Source organism: Mesoplodon mirus (genome assembly GCF_964341445.2).
Source record: "Mesoplodon mirus genome assembly, chromosome: 5".
In the NCBI taxonomy this organism is placed as follows: domain Eukaryota; kingdom Metazoa; phylum Chordata; class Mammalia; order Artiodactyla; family Ziphiidae; genus Mesoplodon; species Mesoplodon mirus.
The window spans coordinates 30,192,297-30,219,362 of record NC_138980.1 but is presented as its reverse complement, the minus strand read 5'-3'; the positions used below and the strand labels follow the sequence as shown (position 1 = coordinate 30,219,362).

The following is a 27,066-nucleotide window of genomic DNA, read 5'->3' as shown; positions in this document are numbered from 1 at the left end:
GTTTGACACTAGAGAACACCAAGTAGGAAAAACATACTCTTTATTTCATGAAGTGACTGATGTACCTTTCAATATTTTGGCACATATGCTAGATTCATTAAACTACTTTTGACAGCCCCTTCTGCTGTGAATTTAGAATGTTATTAAATATATATGTATAATATATTAAATATAATAGCTTTAAACTTGAAAATCGCTTATTTTTCCATTTAATACACTTAAGATGACAGCTCACAGTATATAGCATGTATAATTTCATAATAAATGACTTCAGAGCAAAAAAAATAATTCTGAGAACAGAATTAAAAATTGTGTAGAAAATTTCCAATTCACAGCAATTACTAGAACAAAGGAAGAGAACAGACTTTTATTTCTACTTTTAAATAAAATCCATGCACAAAGTTTGACATCAAGTCAGGAAAAGGACAAACCCCAGAAAGTCAGAGGTAGTTTACAATTCATTTTTACCTTTCATTTGGTCCTTTTCTCTAAAAATGTGTAATTTCTTTGACCACATCTTTTATATACTATTACAATGTCAGTTATATAAAAAAAGTATTAAGTTTACAGTTTAACAGGAAATCCAGTGCACACTTCCCCTCATCACCCAGATGTTTATAACAATTACATATGATATGCACCATGCGATGCTGTAGAGAAAACAATTATTCTACAAATGCCCAAAGTCAATGTCTCCAGTCAAGAATTCTTCATTTTAGGTTATTATAAAGTGTCTGATAGGACTGAACAATTTCCACTTTTCTCATTATCTATTACATAGGTTTATCCTTGGCATTTATTTGATGACTAAATCATAGAACGGCTTTTCATATCCATTACATTTATTACATCACTTTCATGTATTCTGATGAGCTTTGCTTTCAGAATTTCACACATGCAAACCTACTTTCTAGGGGTTCTCTTCAATATGAATTTTATAATGATTAGTAAGAGATGACCTGTGATTGAAAAGTTTCCCACATGTATTACATTCATAAGGTTTCTCTCCAGTATGAATTCTCTGATGGGCAATACGTGATGAGCTTTGTCTAAAAGTTTTCCCACATGTATTACATTTGAAGGGTTTCTCTCCTGTATGAATCCTTCGATGTTGAATAAGAGCTGAACTTTGGCCAAAAGATATCCCACATTCTTCACATCGATATGGTTTCTCTCCTGTGTGAATTCTCTGATGATTACTAAGGGATGAGTTACACCTGAATGTTTTCCCACACTCATTACATTTATAGGGTCTTTCTCCAGTATGCATTCTCTGATGTTGAATGAGAGCTGAACTTTGTCTGAAGGCTTTCCCACACACTTTACATTTACATGGTTTCTCTCCAGTATGAATTCTTTCATGAATAATAAGTGTTGAGTGGGAACTTAAGGCTTTACCACATTCATTACAATTATAAAACTTCTCACCAGTATGAATGATTCGGTGTCTGTTAAGTCGTGAAATAGAAGTGAAACCTTTTCCACATTCATTACATCTATAAGGCTTTTCTCCAGTGTGAATTCTTTCATGTTGAATAAGAGATGCACTCTGACTGAAGGCTCTCCCACATTCACTACATTTAAAAGGTTTCTCTCCTGTGTGTATCCTCTGATGATAACGAAGGGATGAACTAGACTTAAAGGTATTGCCACATTCATTACATAAATAGGACTTCTTCCTGGAATTCATTCTCTGACATCCAGGAAGGGATGTGTTGCAACTAGATGCCTTCCTACCTGGATTATATTTATAGAGGTTTTCTCCAGCATGGATTTTTTGATGTATAAAAAGGCCTGACCTTCTGCTGAAGGATTTACCACATTCTTTACATCTATAGGATTTCTCCACAGTGTGTGTTCTTAGGTGTTTATAAAGGGATGTACTGAGAGTGAAGGCTTTCCCACATTCTTTACATACATAGGGTTTCTCTCCAGTATGAGTTATTTGATGTTGAATAAGAGCTGAACTTTGGTTAAAGGCTTTCGAACAGTCTTTACATTTAAATAATTTCTCTCCACTATGGTTTTTCTCATGTTTACGAAGGGATGAAGTATTAATGAAGGTTTTCTCACACATACTACATTTATAACGTTTCCCGGCTGTGTTGATTTTTTGTTGATTAAGTAAACTGGAATTCTGTTTGAAGCTGTTTCCTTGTATTTCACATTTTGGTGGGTTTTTTTCTCTGGGAACCATCTGTTGCCTAACAAGGACTGACTTTGGGCTGAAGCTTTGGCCAAATTCAGTATTTTTATGTTTTCTTTCTACAGTGAGGATTTTTTTGTGAGTGACTGAAACTATCTGAACACTTTCTTTTTTCTTCTGCTTTTTCTCCAATCTGTCTTCATATTTGCAGGGGTTTTCTAATTTGAAGCCCCAGGGTCCATTCCTTTTGGATCTTTTCGTTATCAGCTCCTGAAATGAAGAACCTTGTGTTTGAGTTGACTTTGTGGTTTTATAACTGTTCTTCCATCCTGGAAGGGAAAGAAAAAACTGAAGATGTTTCATGTGATACAGCATTTGGCTACTGAGACTAAATGTATAGACTGAATATTGATGGTATTTAAATAAGGTCTTGGTATATGGCCAAAAACAGTAAGAAGAAAAACTTAGGAGATTTAAGCGGTACAGAGAAACAATCAACAGGAGTTGAGAACAACAGGGTGGAGAAAAGATTAAACAAACCCATTTAAAGAGGGTGAGTGTAAGAGTGATCAGAAGAATAGGCTAATGGAAAATGGAGAAGAGGGATTCAAAGGGGAGCCATGAATTGGAAAAGGCAGCCTGGGATCAGAGTCCAAAGCCCATGATAGAATCCTAAATTATCTTCATGACATTTTTCTTCTTTGTGTAATCATTCCTAATCTGGAAAGTCTTCATCCCTTTTCCCTCATGCCAAATTCCTTTGTATCCTTCAGATTCAGTTCAAAAGTTAACTCTGAGTCCCTTCTTGACTGTGAGTTTCCATAGTGCATTCCTCTTATTATAGGCACTCACCAGTGTTAAAAAATATATATATATATTATATATATGTCATTATATTTATCTATATCTAAATATTTTCACTTTCCTTTTCTACCCTAATGTTCTCTGCAAGCAGATTAGCATGCCCTATTCACCTACAGATCCTCCTAATGGCATCTGAATTATACACAAAATGTTTGTTTTGTTAACCTTCCTTAATAACTTATATATACCTAATTTGAACAATGTCAAATAATCTCAATTACTTATATATTAATTTCATACACACACACACACAGACACACAGACACAGACACACACACACACACACACACACACACACACAGGATTCAAGCACTTGTTTGAGAAGTTGCCTTCCAGGACAGTACATTATACAAGCAGTGGGAGGGTTTCAGAGCCAGTTCAAACAGGAAGTAATTACTGAATTAATCTACAGAGGTGCCAACAGGTAGGCATGAAGCCAAAAGTTGCAAGATAAGAAAGCAGCCTTGCTCATTTATCAAGCAGGAGATGCTATGCAAGCAGCATAGGAAACAGTCAAAGATCAGTAAGACAGGAATAAACATAAAAAGGTGAAGAGGGCTAACCTGATAAGGTGGTAAAAAACAGAATTAAATTCAATAAATTTTAAAGTTGGGTAAGGACACAATTCATTGAATATTAAATTCTGGTGGGGAATAGGTATACATATATTTTGGCATTTTCTCCTGGGCTAGAGTAACCATTTAAAGGGCTGCTTTGCAACTCACTGTATTTTGAGATTCCTATCTGACATTCACTTTCTCACCTGTTTACAGATTCTCTCTGCTTGGTGAACATAATATATTCTGCTTTTCTCTTTTCTTCTACCAGTGTTAACTTCTCAGTTTCCTTCATGGGTAACTTTTTCTATTTCCACTTTAAAATTGCTTTCCCTAGGGTTTGGGATTTTTTCCCCCCACTCTACACACCCTCTCTGACTAATTTTAAATGCACCCATCTTTACTATTTTTTTTAAGGCACTGATATTTGCCAAGCCAAGCAAGTGAGAATAACACTCATTTTAAAATACATATACAGATAAGTATCAATACATCACTCATTAAATTAGGAACCACATCTTCTGGAAGAGACCATAATGTGCATTTTGTGTAATAGCTCTTTTTCACTTAGCCAATCACAAAACCTATTTGCTCTCTAATCTTTACTCTTTGTTGTAACAGAAAGAGGAGGTTTTTATTTTCTGTTCAACACCTTTCAATTTCCTTGTCCATCTAAGTCTTGCTTAAGTGATCCAAATTTCAATAACATTATTTGGGCACAAGTGTGGGAGGCAGTGGTAAAAATGGAGTACTTTCCCTGTGAACATCAGTCATTGGTTCCAGATTATTACACGAGCTGGGAGGAAGTTAGCAAGATTCCAAAATTTTGGATTGTAGTTTATAAGGCAAAGTTAGAGACCCTGCCTTAGGTCTGTATGTAAAGACTGCAGTTTTACAACCAACAACTTTACTAGAGCCCTGAGCACTGGGCTCGGGTACCTAAATGGTACTCTGTTTCTCATGCTTTACTGTTCCACCATAGTCTCCTAACTCGTCTCCCCACCTCAAATATTGCTGTCAATTCAGTCTCCACACTGTAGCCACAGTAATCTTTCTAAAATCCACATCTTACCATGTTGCAAACTTCTGTAAGATCCTCCAACTTATCTTCAATGATTTGTATATAAGTAAGGTCCAGAGTACTTAACATGGTCAACAAGGTGTTTCATGATCTGACCTTCATTCACCTCGGTACTCATCTCCCTCCCCTGGTTTCTTGCCATGTATGCTGAACTACATGCAGTTTCTGGAGCACTACATGTTTTTTTCTTATTTTGTTATCTTTGCATATGCTGGAGACATCCTTTCCATTCACAAATATTTATTAACTGCCTACTATGGACCAGGTAATGATCCACAACTGCTGGGCCTGTGCACCTGGAGCCCGTGCTCCGCAACAAGGGAAGCCACCACAATGAGAAGTCCGCGCACCGCAACGAAGAACCCCCGCTTGCCGCAACTGGAGAAAGCCCGTGCGCAGCAATGAAGACCCAATGCAGCCAAAAAAAAAAAAAAGCTGAAGAACTGAAAATGTCACTTAGGCATTGTAATACTAGAGGGCAAGAAAAGGAAGAAAAGCAGAAGAGTATGGTGGTCCAGAAGCCAAAGGAAGAAAGTACTCCAGTGAGGAGGCAATGATCAACTTTGTTAAACAGTTTAAGAATTAAAAACTTAACCCTGATTGTGCCAAGATGGAGACTGTCTGGGATTTAATAACTGCTTTTCATGGAATAGTAAGGAAGAAAGCCCTACTGGAGTGCACAGAAGAAACAATGGGAGGTGAGAACATGGAGACATCAAGTATAGAAATGCTTTTGAAAAGTTCTGTTTAAAGGAGAAGAGAGAAACAGGACATGGGGAGTTTTTATTTTTTAATAGAAGTAATTATAGCTACAAGGGTCCATACCAATACTGGGAAACTCACCTCAACTCTACTTCAAGTGCCAATGCCTTAGTCCAGAATGGGACTAATAACTTAAAACAGTCATGTTTCCCAATGAAGGGGATATGAGTCCTGGATTATGGACATCCTAACTGTTCTTTATGGTCTGCTTAAAGTTTTCTGTAGGTCTAAGATATGCCTCCTGAAGTGCAGTTCAACTTTTGCTCTCTCCCAGAATCAAGCCTGGGCTTGAGCTAACTCATGAACCAGGTTATGACTTAGGTCAGAAGTTTAGAGAACAGGTGATTTTGCCAATGACCACCACCCTGACTAGTTCCTGTCATTAGGTCTAGTTTCTCCTCCCTTGGTGCTTATGAAACTCTGTCTCTCTTCAACCTTCTCTCCCTAGATGATTTCATCCACTCCCACACCTCCTATCTGAATGACTATCCTGACCCTCAAAACACTTTACAGAGGTATTTCCAGCTGCCTGCTAGACTCTTCATTTGAGGATTTTTCTTCAAATTCAGCTTGTCCAAATCCGAATCCAGTGCATTCCTTTCAAACTCTTTTTGTGTTTCCAAGTTCTGAATTATATCATAACTTCTTCAGCTCCTGTGCCATGAATTCTTAGTTTCATCTCAGAAGCTTCTCTCCCCTGCATTCCAAGTCTAGTCAGTCATCAAATTCCCTTGAATCTCTTCACTAAGATGTCTCTAACAACCATCATTAATACATCCAAGTTCAGGATCTCCTTACTCAATAGTGACTATTGCTATTGACCTTCAAGGTGATCCTCTGACCTGTTTCTCACCTTTCTAGTATTACATCCCACTGAATTTAACCTTCTTACTATATAGAACTCCTCTTATTATTTCAAAAAACATTGACTGCTCCTTATTTAATTCATTCATCAAATACTTAAAAAGCACCTACAACATGTCAGGCTCTATCTTAGGCATGTGATCCACAAGACATTCCAGATCTGGTAATGAAAAGAAACAGTTAACTTCTTTAAGGAGCTCCCAGTTTGGCATTAGAGACAAAAAAGGAGAAGTGTGATAATTTATACAACAAAAACACAAGACAGAAATGGATGAAAATGTGAGCTTACAACAACATCCAAACTACCCTCAGATAGTACCAAGTGCAAGCTGGGAAGGCGTACAAGTGGTGGCCAGAATTTGGGGGAAGAAATGTCTAAAATGGGATTTTAAAGGATTAGCTATAGATGAGATGGAGGGATAGTGTGAAGGCTAAAGGCAGCATCAAAATCTTTGAACCCAAGCCAACTTTCCAGACCTATATCCTTCCCACCTTATCCTACAGGTGGTCAGATTCAAAATTATTCCTATAAAAATGTCATATGCATTTGCAGTCTCATAAGGTTTTCTAGAGCCAGAGGATTGAGGGAGCTATATGCTGAGAATTACACACAACACCACGATGGGGGCAGAACTACACATCTGTAAATGTATTCCAGAATGCCTGTGTTAGTGAAAAAGAGAAATGCTGTTTTAGAAATTCTGTTGTTGGTAATTCTGATTTTTAAAGCTTTTTATTATGGAAAATGTTCAGCATGTACAAAAGTAGAGTGAATTGCACAATGAATTGCCAAGCCAGCATCAACAATCACTGATGATGTTTCATCTATTACCTTATTATGGGTTGAATTGCATCACTCAAAAAAGATATGTTGAAGTCCTAATTTCCAATAACTCAGAATATAACCTTATTTGGTAAGGTTAAGTAACTTAAGGTTAAGTAACTTTGCAGATTCAATCAAGTTGAGATGAGGTGATTAGGGTAGGTTCTAATATGACTGGTGTCTTTATAAAAGGGAAATTTAGACACAGGCAAGCACAGAAAGACCATGTCAAGATACCCCAGGGGAACACCAAGTGACAAGAGAAGCAGAGACTGGAGTGATGCAGCTGCAAGCCAAGGAACAAGGACCACTGGCCACATCCAGAAGGTAGGGAGAGGCAAGGAAGGATTCTACCTGGAGTTTCAGAGGGAGCATGGTCCCACAAAACTGTGAGACAATAAATTTCTGTTGTTTAAAGCCACACAGTTTGTGGCACTTTGTTGGAGCAGGCTGAGAAAATTAATACAACTCCCTTACGTCTCTTTCATTAGCATATGCTAAAGTACGCTAATTCCATATTATATCATTTCATCAATAATATTTCAGAACACATTTCTCAAAGAACTCTATTTGTAAACTCTATTTGTAAACATAACCACATATTTTTATTATAACCACCAAAATCAACATTATTGTTTGAAGTTATTTTTGCCTGTAAGGTATTAATTACATGTTCTTCACCCAATTCCAATGTGGTGGTGGGGGGGGGGGCGGTTTCCACATCAATAATAAGCAATTCTTGGATACCAACTGGGTGTCCTCAATTCAGCTCAACTCTGACATTAGCTACCTGGAGATAGCATCATATCCCACAGGTTAAGGGTTCAGTACTACAAGACTGCCCCCTGCCTCCCTCAGACACCAGTCACAAACCCAGGTTATCATCTGTACTTCTGACCAACTGACTATAAATCAGAGGTTCCCACGACCCCCTTCTTAGGTTTGGTTAATTTGCTACAGTGGCTCATGGAACTCAGAGAAACATTCTGCTTACTAGATCACCAGTTAATTGTAAGAGGATATAACTTGGGAACAGCCAGATGGAAGAGATGCACAGGTCAATGTATGGGGAAAGGGCATGGAATTTCTAAGCCCTCTCTAAGTACACCACTCTCCCCAGATCTCCACAAATTCACCAACCCAGAAGCTTTCTGAATCTGTCCTTTTGGGTTTTTATGGAGGCTTCATTATACAGGCATGATTGATTAAATCATTGGCCACTGGCAACTAATTCAACCTCCAGTCCCCCTCCCCTCCCCGGAGGTCAAGGGGTGGTACTAAATTTCAAACCTCTAATCACATGATTGGTCCTGGCAACCAGGCACCATCCTAAGATAGGGTCCAAAAGAAACCTCATTAACATAACAAAGACACCTTTGTGGCTCTCATCCCCTAGGAATTCCCAGGGTTTTAGGAGCTCTGTACCAAATATATATTTCTTATTATAAATCATAATATTTATATAAATCACTAAGGATCTTTATTCAAGCTGCTGTGATTTAAAAGCATTTGAGATAATTTTTCTCTGTGACTAAGCCAACAACCTGAAACACAATTAGGGTCATTTGTTTCATTTTGCTTTCAATATTTATGGAACACTTTTTCATTTTTGTGTAATCTTGTTTTATAATTTATAAAACTTTTTTTTTTTTTTTTTGCGGTACATGGGCCTCTCACTGTTGTGGCCTCTCCTGCTGCGGAGCACAGGCTCCGGACGCCCAGGCTCAGCGGCCATGGCTCACGGCCCAGCCGCTCTGCAGCATGTGGTATCTTCCCGGACCGGGGCACGAACCCATGTCCCCTGCATCGGCAGGCGGACTCTCAACCACTGCACCACCAGGGAAGCCCCATAAAACATTCTTATGGTTCCAAAGTCAACATTATAAAAACAAGGTACCTTAAAAAAATTCTACATTCTATCCTTGTTCTCTCAATCCTTTTTCTTTTTCTTCCTTCAACTTATAGGTAACCATTTTTATACATCTGCTTTTATCCTTTTTTTTTTGGCTTCTTTCTTTATTTTTTTTTAATGAAAGCAAATATACACTTTTTCTTTTTTGGTATCTCCTCCTTCCTTTGATAAAACTCCTACTCTCACTGTTCTGTTCTGCACTTTCCCCTACTTAGTAATATTATCACCCCACAATGGAATTTACAGAGTTCTTCCTCATTCTTATTTACAGTGAGAATTCCACCATGAGAATGTCCCTCAGCTTATTCAACCAGATTCCTTTGATGGACAGTTGGATTAACTCTAAATGTAATACACCAGGACATCATATGGGTACACGATAAAGGTACAGCTTTAAACCAATATCCATATTGCTAATTAGAAACCATAGCATTTATAAAATTCTAGCCCAAACTGGACCCACTGGGCTAACATTATCCAAAGCCACATACAACCAAAATCACCTCTTCTGCCAGCCAAGAAGAGAACCAGCTGAAGGCCGTAGAACTACTCCTTAGAATGAGGAAGCTCTTTATGTACTGACATGGAAAGAGTTTCAATATATATCAAGAGAAAGGGGCAGAATAATGTGTGCTGTATAATATAATTTGAGTGGACAGAGAAAAACAAGAAATATTTGTTTATATTTGCATAGAAGAGCTCTCCAGCTACTGCCTCCTTGTCACATCTCACCTTGTCGTATCCCACACATATTTATCTCCTCCTGCTCACTCACCCCTCATGGGCTCCATTCTGGCTTCTGTCCTTACCACTACTCTAAGGCAACCATGACCTTCATGTGACAAAGGCAAGATGCTCTCTTCAGTCCCCACCTAACTTACCTCTCAGCAGCATCTGATAGTGACCCCTCATTTTCCTTCAGATGCTCACTACCTAAGCTACAGTGACCCTGAACTTGCCTCCAAATTCTTCTCATGTTCCACCAGCTTCAATCTCCTTTGTGTGCTCATTTTCCTCTACCTGATCTTTAATCCTTGGAGTTCCGTAGGTTTGAGTGCTAGGCCCCTGATTCTTTTCACTCTGTACCCTTTCCACAGGCCAGCTTCATCTATAAACATACTCTAGGCAAGACTTCTCTACTCTCCATACCTAATTATACAAAACCCAGCTCAAAACAGCAACTTGAGTGTCTCAAAGACAGCTCAACTGAATTTATGATTATTTCCTCCCCCCAACCTGTATAACCTTTCTGTCTCTGTAATTGGCACCAGTTCTGAATCAAAACTTTAAAAGGCATCCTTCACACCTCTCCCTCTGCTAATCAATTACCAAGACTTGTTTATTCTGCCATCTAAATATGTCTCAAGTTCATCTACTTTTCCCTACCTCTACTGATACCATCCTTTATGAGACTTGACTTCAATGACACTAGACTCCCGAGTTTCCTTCTATAGTACACCTTACCCTTGTCTTCCCTATGGGTTCATTTCTCTCTGCCTAGCCATGAAATGCCAGAGTTCCTCAAGATTGAGTCCTAGGCTCTTTCTTGCTCTTGCTGTACTCTGAATCCACTCCACAGGCTAACTCAAACTCAACCACTCTTTCAATTATCTTTAGTGACAGGGTCTCCCAAATTTACATTTAATGCCCAGGGTATATTATAAGGGGTGGAACTCCAAATCAAACAGGCTATTTGACATCTCCACTTGAATAACTGGGTCAACCAAAGACAATTTAAGTCATCCAAAACCATATTTATACCATCCCCCAAATCTGATCTCCTAGCACCACTATCTCAGTGAATGATATCACTGTCCATCCCAGAACCACAAACCAAGCACGCATCCTTGACAACTCCATCTCCTCTATCTTCCATATCTAAACCATCTCCAAGTCCTGTTGCTTTTATCTGCCAAATATCTCTGCAACTGGTTCCCTTTTTTCGGTCTCCATCACGACTACCTAACCAAGTCATTCATACATTCACTAACTGGAAGCTGACTCTGACCAGACACTATTTTAGGTACTGGGGACATGGGAACAAATGAAACAGACAACCCAGCATGAGGGAATTTACAATCCAGAGGAAGAGCTGATAATAAATAAATATGTACTCTTTGGCAGTAATAAGTACTCTGAGAGAAAATGAAGCATGGTGAGGGGATAAAGAATGTGGAGGACAAAGGACCTGTGTCCTGTGGAGGACAAAGAACAAAGGATGAGCTGTGTCTAACTGACAAAGTGCTATCTGAGCAGAAACCTGTATAGTGTGAGGAAGTGAGTCAAGTGGGCTCCTGGCCATCAGGAAGAAGAATGGTCCAGGAGAGGAAAAAGCAAGTGCAGAGGCCCTGAGGTGGGAGCCTGCTTGGCCTTCCTGATGAACTACAAGGAGGCCAGGGTGATTAGAGTTCTCCAATGAAGGGCAGAGAGGAAAGAGATGAAGGCAAAGAGGTAGCTGGGGCCAGACCACAAAGGCCTCTGAGGGCCACGCTGGGGGCTTTGGATTGTGTTTTATGTGATAGAAGCCACTAGAGGTTTTGAGCATGCGAGTGAGATGACCTGATCTATCTTTTAAATAGACCATTCTGGCAGCTACGAGGACAGTAGATGTTGGTGGCAGGAGAGGAGCGCAGGGGATGAGAACAAGACTAAATCAAACATAGTAAACAGGGCTACAGAGCATTTGGGCTCAACTTTCACCTTGTAAGAAATTCACTCCTTAAAATCACTGCATGATATTTCATTAGGCTGCCGCTATAACCCCTACAGCACCTTTCTGCAAATTAGAAAAAGACCCCTACTCTCTGTGCAGATGCAGCCCCAGCAAGTCTCAGTGAGTGGAAGGCAGCCCACAAGCAACCCCTTAGCTGACCACCCTTCCAGGTTCAGTTTGCCCTGAATTCTTGCATAAATATAACAAAGGAAGAGAAAAAGACAAAGGAAGAAAAACACCTTTTCATTGGAGGTAACTGTTTACCTAGATCATCCCTGGATTTTAAATTTTTTGAATAAAAGAATATTTTCATGTTAGGTGTAAATCAAACTCATGAGACGTTCAAGTTGATTTAATCACATTATTCTTATTTTATATATATATATATATATATATTATATACATAATATGCCAGAATAGTGATTAGACTTTGGACTAATTTCTTAAGTAAGAGACTCAGATGAGACATGTACCCTTTGAGCCATTTCCTCCCATCTCTCAACATGAAACATACAGATCCAGGGATGACAGTTTGTTTTCCCTTTTTGTCTTGTTTTTCCTATTTGTGAGGAGTTTTGAAGTGAAAATTATATTTTAAAAACATACTTGGAGGCAATTAGAGGTTCTAGGAGTCCTACCCCGGAAGCATAAGCTTTTCTGTCACCGGCTGTTCAAAGGGTCGGTTTTTGGTTCTGGCCTAGAGTTAATGATCAAGGTACTTCCAAGAACATCCAGGTCCTTCACCTAAGCTCACAGGGAAGTGAGCTCCCCTTGGAAGGGAAACTGTTCCAAAGGCACTTTAGTCCAGGCAAATGGGAGACTTGCCAGGGATGCAGGAGAGACACAACCACATGCCAGCACTCCCAGGACGCCCCATCTGACTGTCTCCTTTGACCAAAGAGAGGAGGTTCATCCCATCAAGAGAAACGCACACACTGGTTGGCTCTGATGGCCTTACTTCCTCCAGACACCCACTCAGAGTTTTCCTTCAGGGACAGCTTCCCAAACCTGAGAAGGACTTGACATCACCACTAGGTGTCTTCAGGGTCTCTCTGGACAGCTTTTGACTCCAGTCATACTTTCTATTCAGTTTAAACCAACTAACACTTCACTCAGGAAGGGGGACTCCTCATGGATCAGAGGCTCCCAAGGCGAATGGAAAGGGAACAATTCTTCCATCTCTTCCTTTGATCTTCCATGCCATACTCAGTCCACACCTGACGCCCCTCCTAAACTCTCCACTGGTTTCCTGCTGCCTGCGTTCTCTGTTTACTTTGTGGTGGTCTCTAGCAGTTCCCACAAAATTAGAATATTTCTCCCAAGTGACAGTTAAAAGGTATAAGGAGAGATAAGTGTGGTTCCCACCTCAAAAGATCTCACCTTATATGGGGAAGAATGAGCTCTACTAAAGGTGTGGGCGCTTTAGGGATCGAGACAGCCTGTCCCACAGCCCTTCTGCTGGGCCCGCATTGTGAGGGGTCATCACTGACTCGTCTGGACCCGATAACAACCTCAGACAAGTCCTACTACGTCTATGGCAGGTGGCTCCACATTGGTTGTGGGCTGATCCTTGCACAATATAAACCTGGGCCCGTGGCCAGGGTACTTCAACTCCTCAGAGGCTGTGCCTGGCTCTCAGGTCCCGGCCCCCTCTCCCCACTCCCGTCTCCACACGCCGGCTTCCTTTGTCTGGACTCTCGGACATGCTCTTCCTGTGCCTGAATGCTTCTCACAACGTGGGATCCAGCCCTTCCTCGGGAAGCCTTGCCCACAGCACTCCTCCTGTTCCACGTTCTCACAGCACCTGCGGCTCTTCCCCCGAGGTCCTCACCGGAGGCTGTCATTCCACAGCCCTGTGTGCGATTAGCCTCCACCTCCACTGAGCTCCGCCAGGGCAGGACCTGCATCCTTCTGTCCAAGGTTGCACTGCTGTTTATCACGGGACAGGAAAGCAGTGAGCAAGGCTTAGAACCTGGCTCCCCCAGAGCCCTGGCCTCCCCAGGTCAACAGCTCTCAGTCCTCAACTTCCATGACAGCCGAATCTGCCAGTTTTCTCCTCTGGTGACTTCTTCTCAGGCTCAGCCACAGATTCTTCCTTCTTAACCCGCCTCATAAACACTGAGGTTTCCTGGGACTCTGTCCTCTCCTCCGTTCCCTCATCTGCTCAGCTCAAGGCTTCAAATGCCACCTTTGCACTCATGGCTCCCTGACCTCCCTGTTGAGTTCTGACCCTGTTTACCTTCTACAGCTGTCCACTGGTGACCTCTACCCATATTTCACTAACATTTCAAATGAAACCCATCCCACACCGAACCTGTCCTATACCCTTAATGAAGGGACCTCTCCTCTTTCCTGAACTCACTGCACATGCCTTCCTCCAGGTAATGTCTTGCCTACATTAGGCAATAATCTCCAGAAGGTTCCCACCTCTAGTTTTTCCTCACTTCAAATCTAGGACCAACAGTGTTTCCAAAGTGACCATTCTTATTTAATTGAAATTGTGTAATAAGGACTCATGAATATATTCTCTGTGAAAATTTTAATAACATTGCATGTAACTAAAGTCCCCTTTCATCAATGCCTATTCTCAATCCCAATCCAAATGTAACTAGTTACCAGCTTAGGTGTCCCCCGACCTTTCTCTCGGCACTTACATGCACACAATGCATATAGACAAACACCCACGTAATTTTCTTTACACATAAATGGCGATATGTCATAATAATGCACCGTAACTTGCTTTAGTCCTTCACGTAGCTTGGAGCTCTGCCCACACCAGGGCTGCTGCTTTCTGACTGTGGTGCTGTGTGCCAGTGTAGGGACCCACCTCAGCTTCTTTAGCCTTTACTGAAGGACGTTTAAAGTATCTCAGACTCAGACTATTTTTTCTAAAATATCAACAACCATACAACTCTTCTGCTTGAAGCTCTTGAATTATTTCCAGTCATCCATGGACAGTTCCCATCCCTAAGAACTGTACCAAAGCACTTCATAGTGTGGCCCCCACCTGGCTTTCTAATCTCATTTCCTTCCTCATCTCTTTCTTTTCCCATATACCCTGAGCTTCAGTCTGAATGAATTATCTGCAGTTCCTTAAATGCACTAAGTTTGCTGAATGAATGCATGACAATGTAGCCCTCCTCTGAAACAACAGGAAATAACAAGAGAAAAGATCCTGAGAGATTCACTTGTGCAGTAATTATCAGAGAAGAAGAGGAAGCTTGTGACTAGGGGCCTTAGCATCCCTTCTCCAAAACTTCTTCAGGACTGAGAACCTGCAGGAATTTCCCTGACCAACATCTCCGAGTTGCACATGCACTCATTTACCAAACTGCTGCCTGCAGACATTCCCCACCCACTCACCTAGAGAGCAGCCTCCAGGGCTTTCTTTCTCTACCTTCCAGGGATCTTCTCCTTGCTGCAACAGGGAGATCACCTCGGGTTTGGAAAATGGGAGTCCTGCTCATAGACCAAAAAGAAGAAAAAAAAAGAAAAAGAAAAAAAAGACTTGATTTTGCCTTAACACAAAGAGGTATCTGAGATCTGAGCGGAAAACTCAAAGGATGATACAGAGAACTTCTGTGGGATGCTCCAGTTGTGCCCCCACAATGTGAGGGGTGTGTTAGGGTAAAAGCAAGGGGCAATGTAACATTTAGTTGTATGTTAGTGAAGTATGATAAACATGCAGACCTGATTAACAGGGTGCTAATAGCTTTCTATACAAGAGGGAATATGTATATACTGTTAAATGTATGTTAAATGTACAGATTAAATTAATATTTGTAACAGCCATCTGTGGAAAGGATTATGTACCAAGTAGCTTGTTTAAAATGAGAAAACACTATCTGACTCCCTTTGAAAGATGGCAGCAGTCAGCAAACTATGGGTCATAGGCCAAATCTAGGCCACTGTCTGTTTATGCATGGCCCTTGAGCAAAGAATGGTTCAAAAAAAAAAAAGAAAAGGAATACGTTACAGAGACTATATGTGGCCCACAAAGCTGAAAATATTTACTCCCTGGCCCTTTACAGAAAAAGTTTGCTGACCCCTGTAAAAGAGAATTGAAAAAAGCCAGTGTTGGGTCAAAGAAAAAGGTTGAGGGATGCTCTCTGTTAAGAGATGAGCAAACACATCATAGTTCAATCATAGTGGGAAAATGTTGCCTGCAGTGAGGGAATTTCTAATGTGCAGCTCTGTAGATTGTCCCATCCATGGGGCAATTCCATACCTGCAAGGGAGAAAAAGGTTTTCAGGTTTATTTATGGAGATCCAGTTTGCACAGTGCTAAGGCAAAACTCAACTAAAGTTTTTAATGACCCAGGGCTTTTATCCAGGAAATCAGATGCTGAGGTATCCCAATTTCTGAATTCTGTATCTACAGGGGAAATTTCCTTACCCAATGAGACAAGGTTACTATAGTTCTCCAGCATCACATCTTGGTACAAGTTTCTCTGAGAAGGAGCCAGCTTTCTCCACTCATCCCGTGTAAAGAACACAGCCACATCTTCAAACGTCACTGACACCTGTAGAGACAAGCATCTCAGCTCACCCAGGACCACCCATCACACAGGGTGAAAAAGGCGGCAGTGGGGAGTAGACGGGCTACCATGAAATGCTTCTGTATTATTCTAGGTTCTGAAGGTTCCAGGTCATTTGCTTAATGAACAACTGACCAATGACAAATAGATACTGAGTAGCAGGAAGTATGAACCAGGCTCCGAGTTAACTGCTACAAGAGATGGGTGGAGGTATTAAGGCCATTAGTGGGAGTGTTAATTAGAATAATCTTCCTGTTGGCAATTTGATAACATACATTAGAAGCTTTAAAATGTGCATACTCTTTAACTCTCCAATTACTATATTTGTTTGATAATGAACACTGAACAAAAATGAACATGCAAGGACATTTATCATGGTGTTAGTAACAGCAAAGAAATGGAAACAACCTCAATAATCACTGAGGGAGCTAGTTTAAATAACTGAAGGCACTCTGTGCTCCCTAAAGCTTGAGGACAGTAATAATGGAAATTAAAATAGCTATAATTTATTGAATGCTTTTTTCAGGCTAAGTACTATTCTTAGAGCTTTATATTAACCTTTAGTGTATATCTTTATTTTATCTTCACAACAACCCTATGAAGAAGGTACTATTATTGTGTCCATTTTACACAAGAGAAAACAAAGAGAAATTTATCCAAGTCACACAGCTGGTATGAAGGAAAAACTCACTCCTCCTGCATGTCTCCGCTACTCTTAATACAACACTACTTCATTTCTGACACCAGATGTGGGGGGTTTTCCACACACCAAGCAATTGTGGGACACCAGCTGGGTGTCCTACAATTAAACTCAATTCTGACACCTGAAGATAGTGTCAGATTCCCACAAGACTGGCCCTTTTTCAATGTCAATCACAAGTCCAGGTTGTAACCTGTGCTGCTGACTGACTGGCTATAAATTGGAGGTTTCTACAACCCTCTCCTCAGGTTTGATTAATTTGCCAGAGTGGCTCACAGAACTCAGGAAAACATTTACTTACTAGATTACTGGTTGATTATAAAAGAAGATATAGGAACTGGCAGGTGAAAGAGCGGCACAGGGAAGGGGTGCACAGCTTCCATGCTCTCTCGGGATTCACCATTCTCTCTGACTCTCTACATGTTCACCAACCTGGAAGAACTCTGAACCCTTCTGGGTTTTTATGGAGGTTTATTACATAGGCATGATTGATTTAATCACTGACCATTGGCGACTGATGCAACTTTCATCTCCTAGGGTGGTGACAGATGGATAAGAGGGGTTATTGGGGGGCAGGACTGAAAATTCCAACACTTTAATCAAGGTTGGTTCCCCTGGCAATTCGCCCACATCCTTAGGTGGGGTACAAAAGTAACCTCATTAACATAAACTCTGGTGTGGATACAAAACACACCCATTGTGCCTTCATTGCTCTGAAGTAATTTCAGGGATAAAAAGCATATATTACTAACCACTTAGGAAATCACAAGGGTTTTGGAAATTATGTGCCAGGAACAGGGACAAAGACCAAATATATATTTCGTATTATAAATCACAACATCACTGGTCAGTGGTAGAGGTAGAATTCCAATCCAAGGAACTGCCTCTCAACGCCTATCTCATAGGCTTAAGTAATAAATGATAATCCATACAATGGAGGTAAAGAGTAGTGATGGTAGCAAAACACTGTGAACGCACTTAATGCCAATATACTCAAAAATGGATAAAGTGGTAAGTTTAATCTTATGTATATTTTATCAAAATAAAAATCTAAAATGAGAAAATAAAAAATACATACATACATATGTACACATGTACATCAATAAATAATAAATAAATAAAGGTACACAGACAATTATTCTGAGGGCTGCGTACCAAAGGTATGACCATGATTATCTCAAGATGTTGGGGTAAGAGTGATTTTACGTTTTTATTCTCTGAGATTTTTAACATTAACATGCAGTGCATGTATAATAAGATAATTTATTGGCACATGGCAGGGAATACAAGAAATGATCTTTGCCCTCAAAAGAATTTACAATCCAACTGGCAGACAAGAAAAACGCATGAAACAATTTGAACAAGAAAAGTGTCACTGGACAGGACCATATACTATTTCCTAGTTCAATCCTCATTTTAGAGATGAGAAACACCAGGTCCAGGGCAGTTAAGACACCAGGTCACATACTTTACCAATGGCAGAGACAAGACGATAACTGAAGTTTTCTTTTAACCCAGCACTTGGTGGGTATATTCTCTCTCTGGTCTTAAACGTCCTGTCACTGAGTTTTACACACAATTCCACATAGTACTGATGTATCGGCAGCAGGTGAGGTTAGGGAGAAATGTCACATAGGACTCACAAGCAGGGATGGAGAAGATTCTGGGTAAGAGAGCAGCCTGGCTCTGTTGGAATGGAATGGGAAGGGCTTAGAAAAAAGTAGCCCAAATATGCAGAGGCAGGTCCTAGCCACAGTCTCAGAAGATCAACCACTACCACATTTCATGGGTCCAAAAGATACACAACATCACATTGCAGAGAACTCTGGTCATTTGGGAGCCAGGCCTGCCCTGTGTTCTGAAAGATGTACCAGAGGAAAGGCTGGATGATAACTAACATGAACTTAGAGGCCAGACATACCTGGGTTTGATTTCAGGTTACCTGACTTCGTTGAGCCTCAGTTTCAAGTGTAAAATGGGGGTAATAACTTCTGCTTCGCTATGAGAGTGAGAACAAAGGTGAAGCCCTTCAGGATATTCCCCAGCAACGTTAACTACTATTGTTAGATGAGGATGAGTAAAGGAAGGACACTGTATAGTCATTTCTATCTACCAACAGTAGATAGATAGACATCATGAACTAGAATAATATCATTTAGCTACCACAACCACCACATATTGAACATCTACTATGTGCCCGGCCCTGACAAGAACGCTTTCCATGCACTAACTCCCAGGATCCTCTCATCTACCCTTTGAGGTAGGCCCAGTTGTTGTATTCATTTTACAGGTGAAGAAACTGAGGCACAGAGAGGTAAGAAACTGAGGCACAGAGAGGTGGAGTTTTTTTGCCCAAGACCCATTAACAGCAACAGAGGAGATGGGCACAAATCTGGCCATTTGGCTCAAAAGCCCCACTGGGGAATCACCGTACACTGCCTCTCCACTACCAATATCCCATGATATCCCATACACTGCTGCTTCCTGAGGAGTCTTCTCTCTGCTCTTGGAGTCAAGAGACCTCTCCATCTATGTCCCCACCAGTATGGCTATCCTTTGTTCACACAGTGGCTCACCTGGATGGGGTCCCACCCTCATTCTCACAACATAAAGATGAAAATGTCAGGTCAACATCAGTTTTCAAGAGAGTGACAGAAGCAAGGCACATGATCCAGAAAGTTAAGATGGAGAAAAAACTAAAAACTATGGACTGGGAAAAGCCTGGTGAAGGTATCATGAGGATTTCTCAGGGGCGGAAAGAAAAAGAAAAGCATTCTGGCCAAGGGTAGGGAGGGGGACACGACTGAGCAAAGGAGACAGGCCAGAAAGGAACTCTGCCAAGTGCGCATGTTTGTTTGTTCTGACCCCAAGTGGTATAAGACATGTGGCATCTTACCTATCAATTCAGTAATCATACAGTGAATTGAGATTAATGAATAAAAGAGTGTCTATTAGAAAAAAAAAGAGAAACACAGGCCATGGATTGGGGGGTTGGTGGCAAGCATTTCCTACGCAATCCACCATCCACCAGGGTGGACCAACTCTTCCAAGGCAGAAGGACATGGGCTCCAAATCCTGGTGAAGACTGTATTGGGGAGAAAACTTCAGTTTAAGGGTAAAATAACAAAAAAAAACCCATCTATCTCTAAGACCTGAGATGGCAATGAACTCACCCGAGACCTTGCTTCCCTCTGTTCAGTAGCCATGTCCTCTTTCTGGGCAGTTTCACCTTAGGATGGGAGAAGTCTCCAGAAGCCAGATCTGAGAGAAGAAAAAGGGAACCAGGAGGAAGCCCCTTCTGCTTTCTAGACCTCAGAATCAGCAGCTCTGAAACCTTTATACCACTTGAAAATGATGCCAAGTGCCCCCAGAGAAGGAAGTCAGAAGGAACGAGGGTTAGACAGGACCAGAGAGAAGGGCTGGGTCATCCTGGTCCAGGCCCAGCTCTTTCCCTGGCTCAGAGGAAAAGTCCTAGGACTCTATCAGCAGTAGCAGCAACTCCCTGAGCCTCACCGCATGCCAGGCACTACCTATCAATACATCATCGAGGCCCACAGCACAGTTGGCGCTGTCAGCACCCCATTTTATAGATCAGGAAACTGAGGGCAGAGTGGGAGCAACTTGTCCCAGTCCACACAGCCAGGGAGGGTGGCACCAGGGTTCCAGGCACCGCGGGCTCCAGAGCACCTGCTCTAACCTCCCTGCGTGCATGTGACAACTTTTCTCCACCTCAAGCATTCCCACCCAATTCCTCCCCCTCCTGTCAAGGAAACAATTTCCAGATTTCTAGAGAAAGCTGCTTCGGAAAGGGAAAACATCAGCTCTCCTATGGCGGGGAGGGGCTGCTGTCTTGAGGAAAGGGCACATTAAACCAAAGACCTGGGTCCAGTCCTGGCTCTGCCACTGGGGGAAGCCGGCGACTCACTTCTCGCGTAAAACAAGCCTGTCACTCGGAAGTGCAGGGGTGATGGTACGGGGAGGAAATAATTTTCTCACGTCCACTGCCGGCCCGAAACAAATTCAAATGCCGGCAGGCGCTGGGCAGGTAGCGCGCTGGGAACTGGTCGGGAAGAAGCAGGAGGGTGGCTGGGTCCAGCCACTGGGGACGAATTGTCCGACCTGTCTCGTTCAGGGGCACGTCAGTGGGACGGCTGGGGGCGGAAGGCGAACAGAGCCAGGGGTGCCCGGCTGTCGGCCCGCCGGCGCCCACAAAGACCCGGCTCGCGTCTCTTGGGCCTGTGCCCCATGCCCCGGCGACGGATCCTCCCGAAGCCCGGTCCTCCTTCCCGCATCCTGCCTACCCCCCGCCGCTCACCTCGCCCAGGCATCGGGGGTTCCGCGGGCCACAGGCTGGAGGCTCCGGAACTGCCACGGCCGGACAGAAGCTTCCGCTGGGGAATCCACGCGGTGCCGCCTCGGCGGACCTCTGGCGCGTAATCAGCGCACGCCAACGGCAAACGCCCGACGCCCGACGCCTCACGTAGGTCCGGGAGGGGCGGGGCAGGGACAGTCGCGAGCCCCTCTGGGAAATGTAGTCCATGCGAGGACAAAAGATTCTGGGAAATGTAGTTCTTCGAGCTTGTCTGCGAGGAGAGCCCTGGCTGAGCCTATCACTTGTCCATTCTGGGTTCGTGGTCGAGCTCCTTGGGCTGCTGGCTCCTGGGTTCCCGGTTCTTCCAGGAGGAAACCGAGGTTCCTACAGGGCAGTGACTTGTAGCTCTGCATGTGCGTAAATGAGAGCAAGGCAAGTAGACAACCGCCAAGAACAAACCTATTTCCCCGTAAGTCTTTCAACAAGAGTGTATGGAGGACTTCCCTGGTGACTAAGTGGTTGAGAATCCGCCTGCCAATGCAGGGAACACGGGTTCGAGTCCTGGTCCTAGAAGATCCCACATGCCTTGGAGCAACTAAGCCTGTGTGCCAGAACTACTGAGCCTGTGCTTTAGAGCCGGCAAGCCACAGCTACTGAGCCCATGTGCCACAACTACTGAAGCCTGCGCACCTAGAGCCCATGCTCGGCAAGAAAGAGAAGCCACCTCAATGAGAAGCCCACGCACCTCAACAAAGAGTAGCCCCCCTCACACCACAACTAGAGAAAGCCTGTGAGCAGCAGCGAAGACCCAACACAGCCAAAAATAAAGAAATTTATATTAGAAAAAAAATGTATGGATCACCTGCTATGTGCCAAGCCCCATTGTAAAGGATTTGAAATACCTCAGTGGGCAAAATAGAGATCGTTGCTCTGGAGAACAGTTTTGGGAGGTGGGGGTGGGGGAAGGAGGTAGAGAGCAGACTATAAGCCATGAATATCATTATATAACATTTTAGGAGATAAGTGTTATGGGAAAAAGTGAAAGAAGAGCAGTGTGGTGGGGATTTGGGGCTCATTTGGGAAAGTGAGTAGGGTGGCTCCTCGCAGGCCTCACTGAGAGAGTGAGAATGGAGGGAAGAGTCAGAGGCAGTGCAGGAGAGGAGGGCCATTTCAGGCACCGAGAAACCAACAAAATTTTTTTTGGTAAAGAAACACATGGCCCATTTAGAAGGTTTGATAAATAAAATAAAGAAAGATGCACTTGATGCCACCACACAAAAAGAAATGGTTAACATTTTGGTGAACATCTTTTAGCAGCCCTTTGAACTCCATATTAATCTCTCTGATAGTCACACCAATCTGTTTTTAACAAAATGGAATATTGCAGATAGCAATTGTAACCTATGTTGGTTACAATTATGTGTGGGTTTTTTCCCCACTTAAGAATATGCCTTGAATATTTGAACTTGCCAATAAATATTATCCGTCAGTAGTGTTTTCAGTGACTTCAGTACATTCCATTGCATTTAAATAAATTCTTTTGTTAAACATATTTAAACTTATTTATTTAAATGTATTTACCTAATATTTTACCCCTACTGTTAGTTATATTTTTTCTAGTTTTTTGCTCCATTAATATCCTTGTAGCTATGTCTTTGAAAATTATTTTATTTATTTATTTATTTATTTATTTATTTATTTATTTATTTATTTATTTTTGGCTGTGTTGGGTCTTTGTTTCTGTGCGAGGGCTTTCTCTAGTTGCGGTGAGCGGGGACCACTCTTCATTGCGGTGCGCGGGCCTCTCACTATCTCAGCCTCTCTTGTTGCGGAGCACAGGCTCCAGACGCGCAGGCTCAGTAGTTGTGGCTCACGGTCCCAGTTGCTCCGCGGCATGTGGGATCCTCCCAGACCAGGGCTCGAACCCGTGTCCCCTGCATTGGCAGGCAGATTCTCAACCACTGCGCCACCAGGGAAGCCCAAAAATTCTTTTCTTTCTTTTTTTTTTTTTTTTGCGGTACACCGGCCTCTCACTATCCTGGCCTCTCCCGTTGCGGAGCACAGGCTCCGGACGCGCAGGCTCAGTGGCCATGGCTCACGGGCCTAGCCACTCTGCGGCATGTGGGATCTTCCCGGACCGGGGCATGAACCCGTGTCCCCTGCATCGGCAGGCGGACTCTCAACCACTGCGCCACCAGGGAAGCCCGAAAATTATTCTTTAGTTTAAATTCCCTGAAGTTGAATTGCTGGATCAAGGACTGGTAGAATTCTAAGTACATTGACTAGTTGTCTTCCAGGAAGATTTTACAATTTATATTTCCATAAGCAGTTTCTGACACCCATGCCCACTCTGGGTTTTTTTCTTTTTAACGATTTAAAAAATGCTCTTTTTTATTTAATAGAGCAAAATTTTTATATTTAATTTGAAATTATAATATCATATTTATTGAACCATTCAGACATATTAATTGCCTGTATATGTACTTTGGCCATTTCCTATTGAAATGTTAAAACTTTTGGTATCATTTTGAAATACTGTATATGCACAATTTTTTAAAGAGAAAAGTGCTTTGTTGTTTATCCTGTCTATGAAAATAATGCATTCATTGTTAAAAAAATTTACACACAGTATATGGAATGAAGAAACATGTAATAAAGAAATAAATCCAACAGAAACATTGGTTACATGTTTATATGCTATTCATATATGCTGTTGTATGTGCATATACACATTTGTGAGTATGAAACAAAAATAGAATCATATTTCTCATACTTTTAAAAATGTGAAATATACATACAGAAGCCAATTAGAACATATAATCCAGTGTGACACATGATTATAAAGAGATCACCCCTGTAAACATCTACCCAACTTGAGAGGTAGCCCCCTACTAACACTCAGTACCTTTTTCCTAATCACTAATCAGCTACTATCATGACTTTTGAGATAGACCTTTTTGTGCTTTTCTTTATGGTTTTACTACCAACTCATACATCCTTACGTAATAGTTTTACTTGTTTTTAACTTTATAAAATAGAGTCATATAGTCATATTTTTTGTGTGCTTTGTTCTCCAAACATTTTGTCAGATTTATCCCCATTATTGCAGGTAGCTTTAGCTATTATACTGTCAATGGACATTTGTGTTGTTTCCAAGTTTTATCTTTTAGGAACCGTGATAAAACAAATTTAGTAATATGTTATTGGTAGAATCTAGGTGATGGTATATGGGCGTTCACTGTAAAATTCTTTCAACTTTACTTTGTATTTGAAAATTTTCATAATAAAATGTTGAGGAAAACTCCATACCTGGGGTTTGACACAAAATGGAGTAGCCCCATTCCTCCCATGTCATCCCTTTTACAATTAAAAATCCGTGGACATAACACAACAAACAAGCACAGGAAGACTCTGAAATGTGTAAGGAAGAAGGCGAACTGAGAACTTTAGAGCCAGGGAAGGACATGTGGTAAATTCCCTTGTTTTCCTTATCACCTCCTATATGTTTCAGCTAGGGTGTTGCAGAAGCTTACAAGCCAGAACCAACAACAGACCCAGACAAGAAAAAAAAAAACTCTAAGAAAAGCCTATTTCCCTTAGTTGAAACTGGGGAAAATGGTGGACTAGCACAGAGAACTTTTTTGGTAACACCCACCTTACTGTAACCAAACACCAGTGGGAAACCACCCCCCACTCATCTGAACTGTGGAAGCCAAAGGAAGCAGCATGTTTTTCTCAAATGGAAAGAAAAGGAACTGTCAACCATGAATTCAATATCTGGTGAAAATACAATTCAGGAGTAAAAGGGAAATAAAGACATTCTCAGACAAAGGATAACCAAGAGTATTCATTGCTAGCAGAACTACCCTTAAAGAATAACTAAAGGAAGTATTCTAAACAAAGTAAATGATAACAGAAGAAGGCTTGGAACTGTAGAGAGAAAAAAAAGAACATCAGAATGGGTAAAAATAGGGATACCTAAAATAGACTCTCCTAACTATGAGTTTCTTAAAAGAGAAGTGATGGTTGAAGTAAAATGATAGAACGATTGGTGCCCAATGTATACAGAGGAAAGACTTAAGACAATTATATTTTAAAAAGTGGGGAGACAGAGGGACCTCAGTGGAATTAAGGTTTCTGTACTTTGCTAAGTTATGTGTGTATACCTAGAGCAACCACTAAAAAATTATACAAAATGATATACTGAAGAAGACTATATAAATCAAAGTGGAAGTCTAAAAAATGTTTAAGTAACATACGAGAAGGCCAGAGAAGAGAAGCAGAACAAGAAACATGAAACAGAAAACAAGGTTAAACAAAATCCTCTCTCTCGTTAATCAAATGGCTCACGATAGACTATCTCAAGCTTTGTTTGTTTTTCATTTTCAAGTAAGAGTAATAGTAGCTTTAAAAAACATGCTGCCGTAATAAACCAGTCACAGAAAGACAAATACTCTATTATTCTACTTATATGAGGTTATTTGAATAGTCAGAATCATGGAAACAGAAAGCAGAATGGTGGTTGCCTGGTGCTGGGGGAAGGTGCTGTGGGGAGTTATTGTTTAATTGGTACAGAGTTTTAGATTTACAAGATGAAGAGTTCTGGAGATGGATGGTGGTGATGGTTGCACAAGACTGTGGATATATTTAATACCACTGAACTGTACACTTGAAAAAGGTTAAGATGGTAAATTTTATGTGTATTTTACCACAATAAAATGTCTTGGAAAAAAATGCTGCTGTAAATATTCTGTACATGCTGATGTACCTCTTCATGAGTTTTTCTAGAGTTTGCAGGTACCTGTGGATAATTAAGACTTTCCCAAGAGTGCATAGTTACTGATAGTTGTAAGGGAATGAATGTCTAGGCCACAATTTCCATTTGTGTTCTCCTGAGCAAGGAAGGTTCTCTCCTCTTTTCATTCCCTTCAAATAACCCTCTTCCCACTCACCAGAGGACTCTTAAAATGGTGCAGTGCCCAATGGTGTCAAACTCTCTGGAGTACCACAGTCTAGGACTACTGAAACGAGTCTTTTCTAGGAAGACTTCTTTTCTGATTCATGAAAGTCCCCACACATGGGGCTTCCCTGTCTTTAGTCACATTTCTGTTAGAAATGGGGTATATAGGCCCTTAGCAGTCTCTGAGACCAGATACTTCAACAATTTGAGAGTCGTGGTAGTTTCACTGTCCCTTCTCATCTAGTCAACAAACTGTCAAATAATGTACTGCTTTCCAGAAAGAGTGTATGGTGAGAACAATGCAATTAAAGCGCTGGTAAAGAACATATTGAATGATTAAAATGCCACACACACACCCCCCCCACACACACACACTTATTTTTTTAAAGCAAGCACCGTTCTGCAGGAGATGATGTGAAAAGTATTTCAAAATGGATGCCAACCAGAGAAACTTAATGGGCTTACTCACTGATGTCAACTTTGTCTTCAGCTCTGCTCCATATTCATCCACAGGAGGGCGCATTAAATGTCCAACCTGTATTTTTTCTAACACCACCAAGCTGTTAACACAATTGTGACACAGGCTACCTGGAGATGATATCAGATGCCACAAGTTAAGGCTTCAGTCCCACAAGATTGTCCACCACCCCAAATTCCACCCCCACTTCAGACACCAATCTCAAGTTCAGGTTGTTACCTGTGACTCTGACCTACTGGCTATAAATCAGGGGTTTATGCACCCCCCTCCTCAAGTTTGATTAATTTTCTACAGCTGCTCACAGAATTCAGGAAAACATTTTGCTTACCAAATCACCAGTTTACTATAAAAGGATA

General features: G+C 41.6%; 1 protein-coding gene across 2 annotated transcripts; it reads right to left on the bottom strand.

Annotated features, from left to right (window-relative positions):
* Positions 1-549: 549 nt before the first annotated feature.
* LOC309804969 (uncharacterized protein) lies at positions 550-21,402 on the bottom strand. Of its 2 annotated transcripts, none has more exons than XM_082622682.1 (4): positions 21,276-21,402; positions 20,134-20,221; positions 15,086-16,245; positions 550-2,475 (listed from the first exon to the last, which is right to left on the bottom strand). In XM_082622682.1, exon 4 carries the CDS (start codon positions 2,195-2,197, stop codon positions 911-913), a length of 1,287 nt encoding a protein of 428 aa, XP_082478808.1. In that variant the 5' UTR covers positions 2,198-2,475; positions 15,086-16,245; positions 20,134-20,221; positions 21,276-21,402; the 3' UTR covers positions 550-910. The 2 variants fall into 2 exon arrangements, 1 of the variants encoding a protein (XP_082478808.1); XR_014294208.1 differs by lacking the exon at positions 550-2,475 and adding an exon at positions 12,164-13,651.
* Between the last annotated feature and the right edge of the window lie 5,664 nt (positions 21,403-27,066).

What these genes read in the sequence shown, in the direction of transcription:
- LOC309804969 (XM_082622682.1), bottom strand. Translation starts at nt 2,197, where the DNA reads ATGGTTCCCAGAGAAAAAAACCCACCAAAATGTGAAATACAAGGAAAC.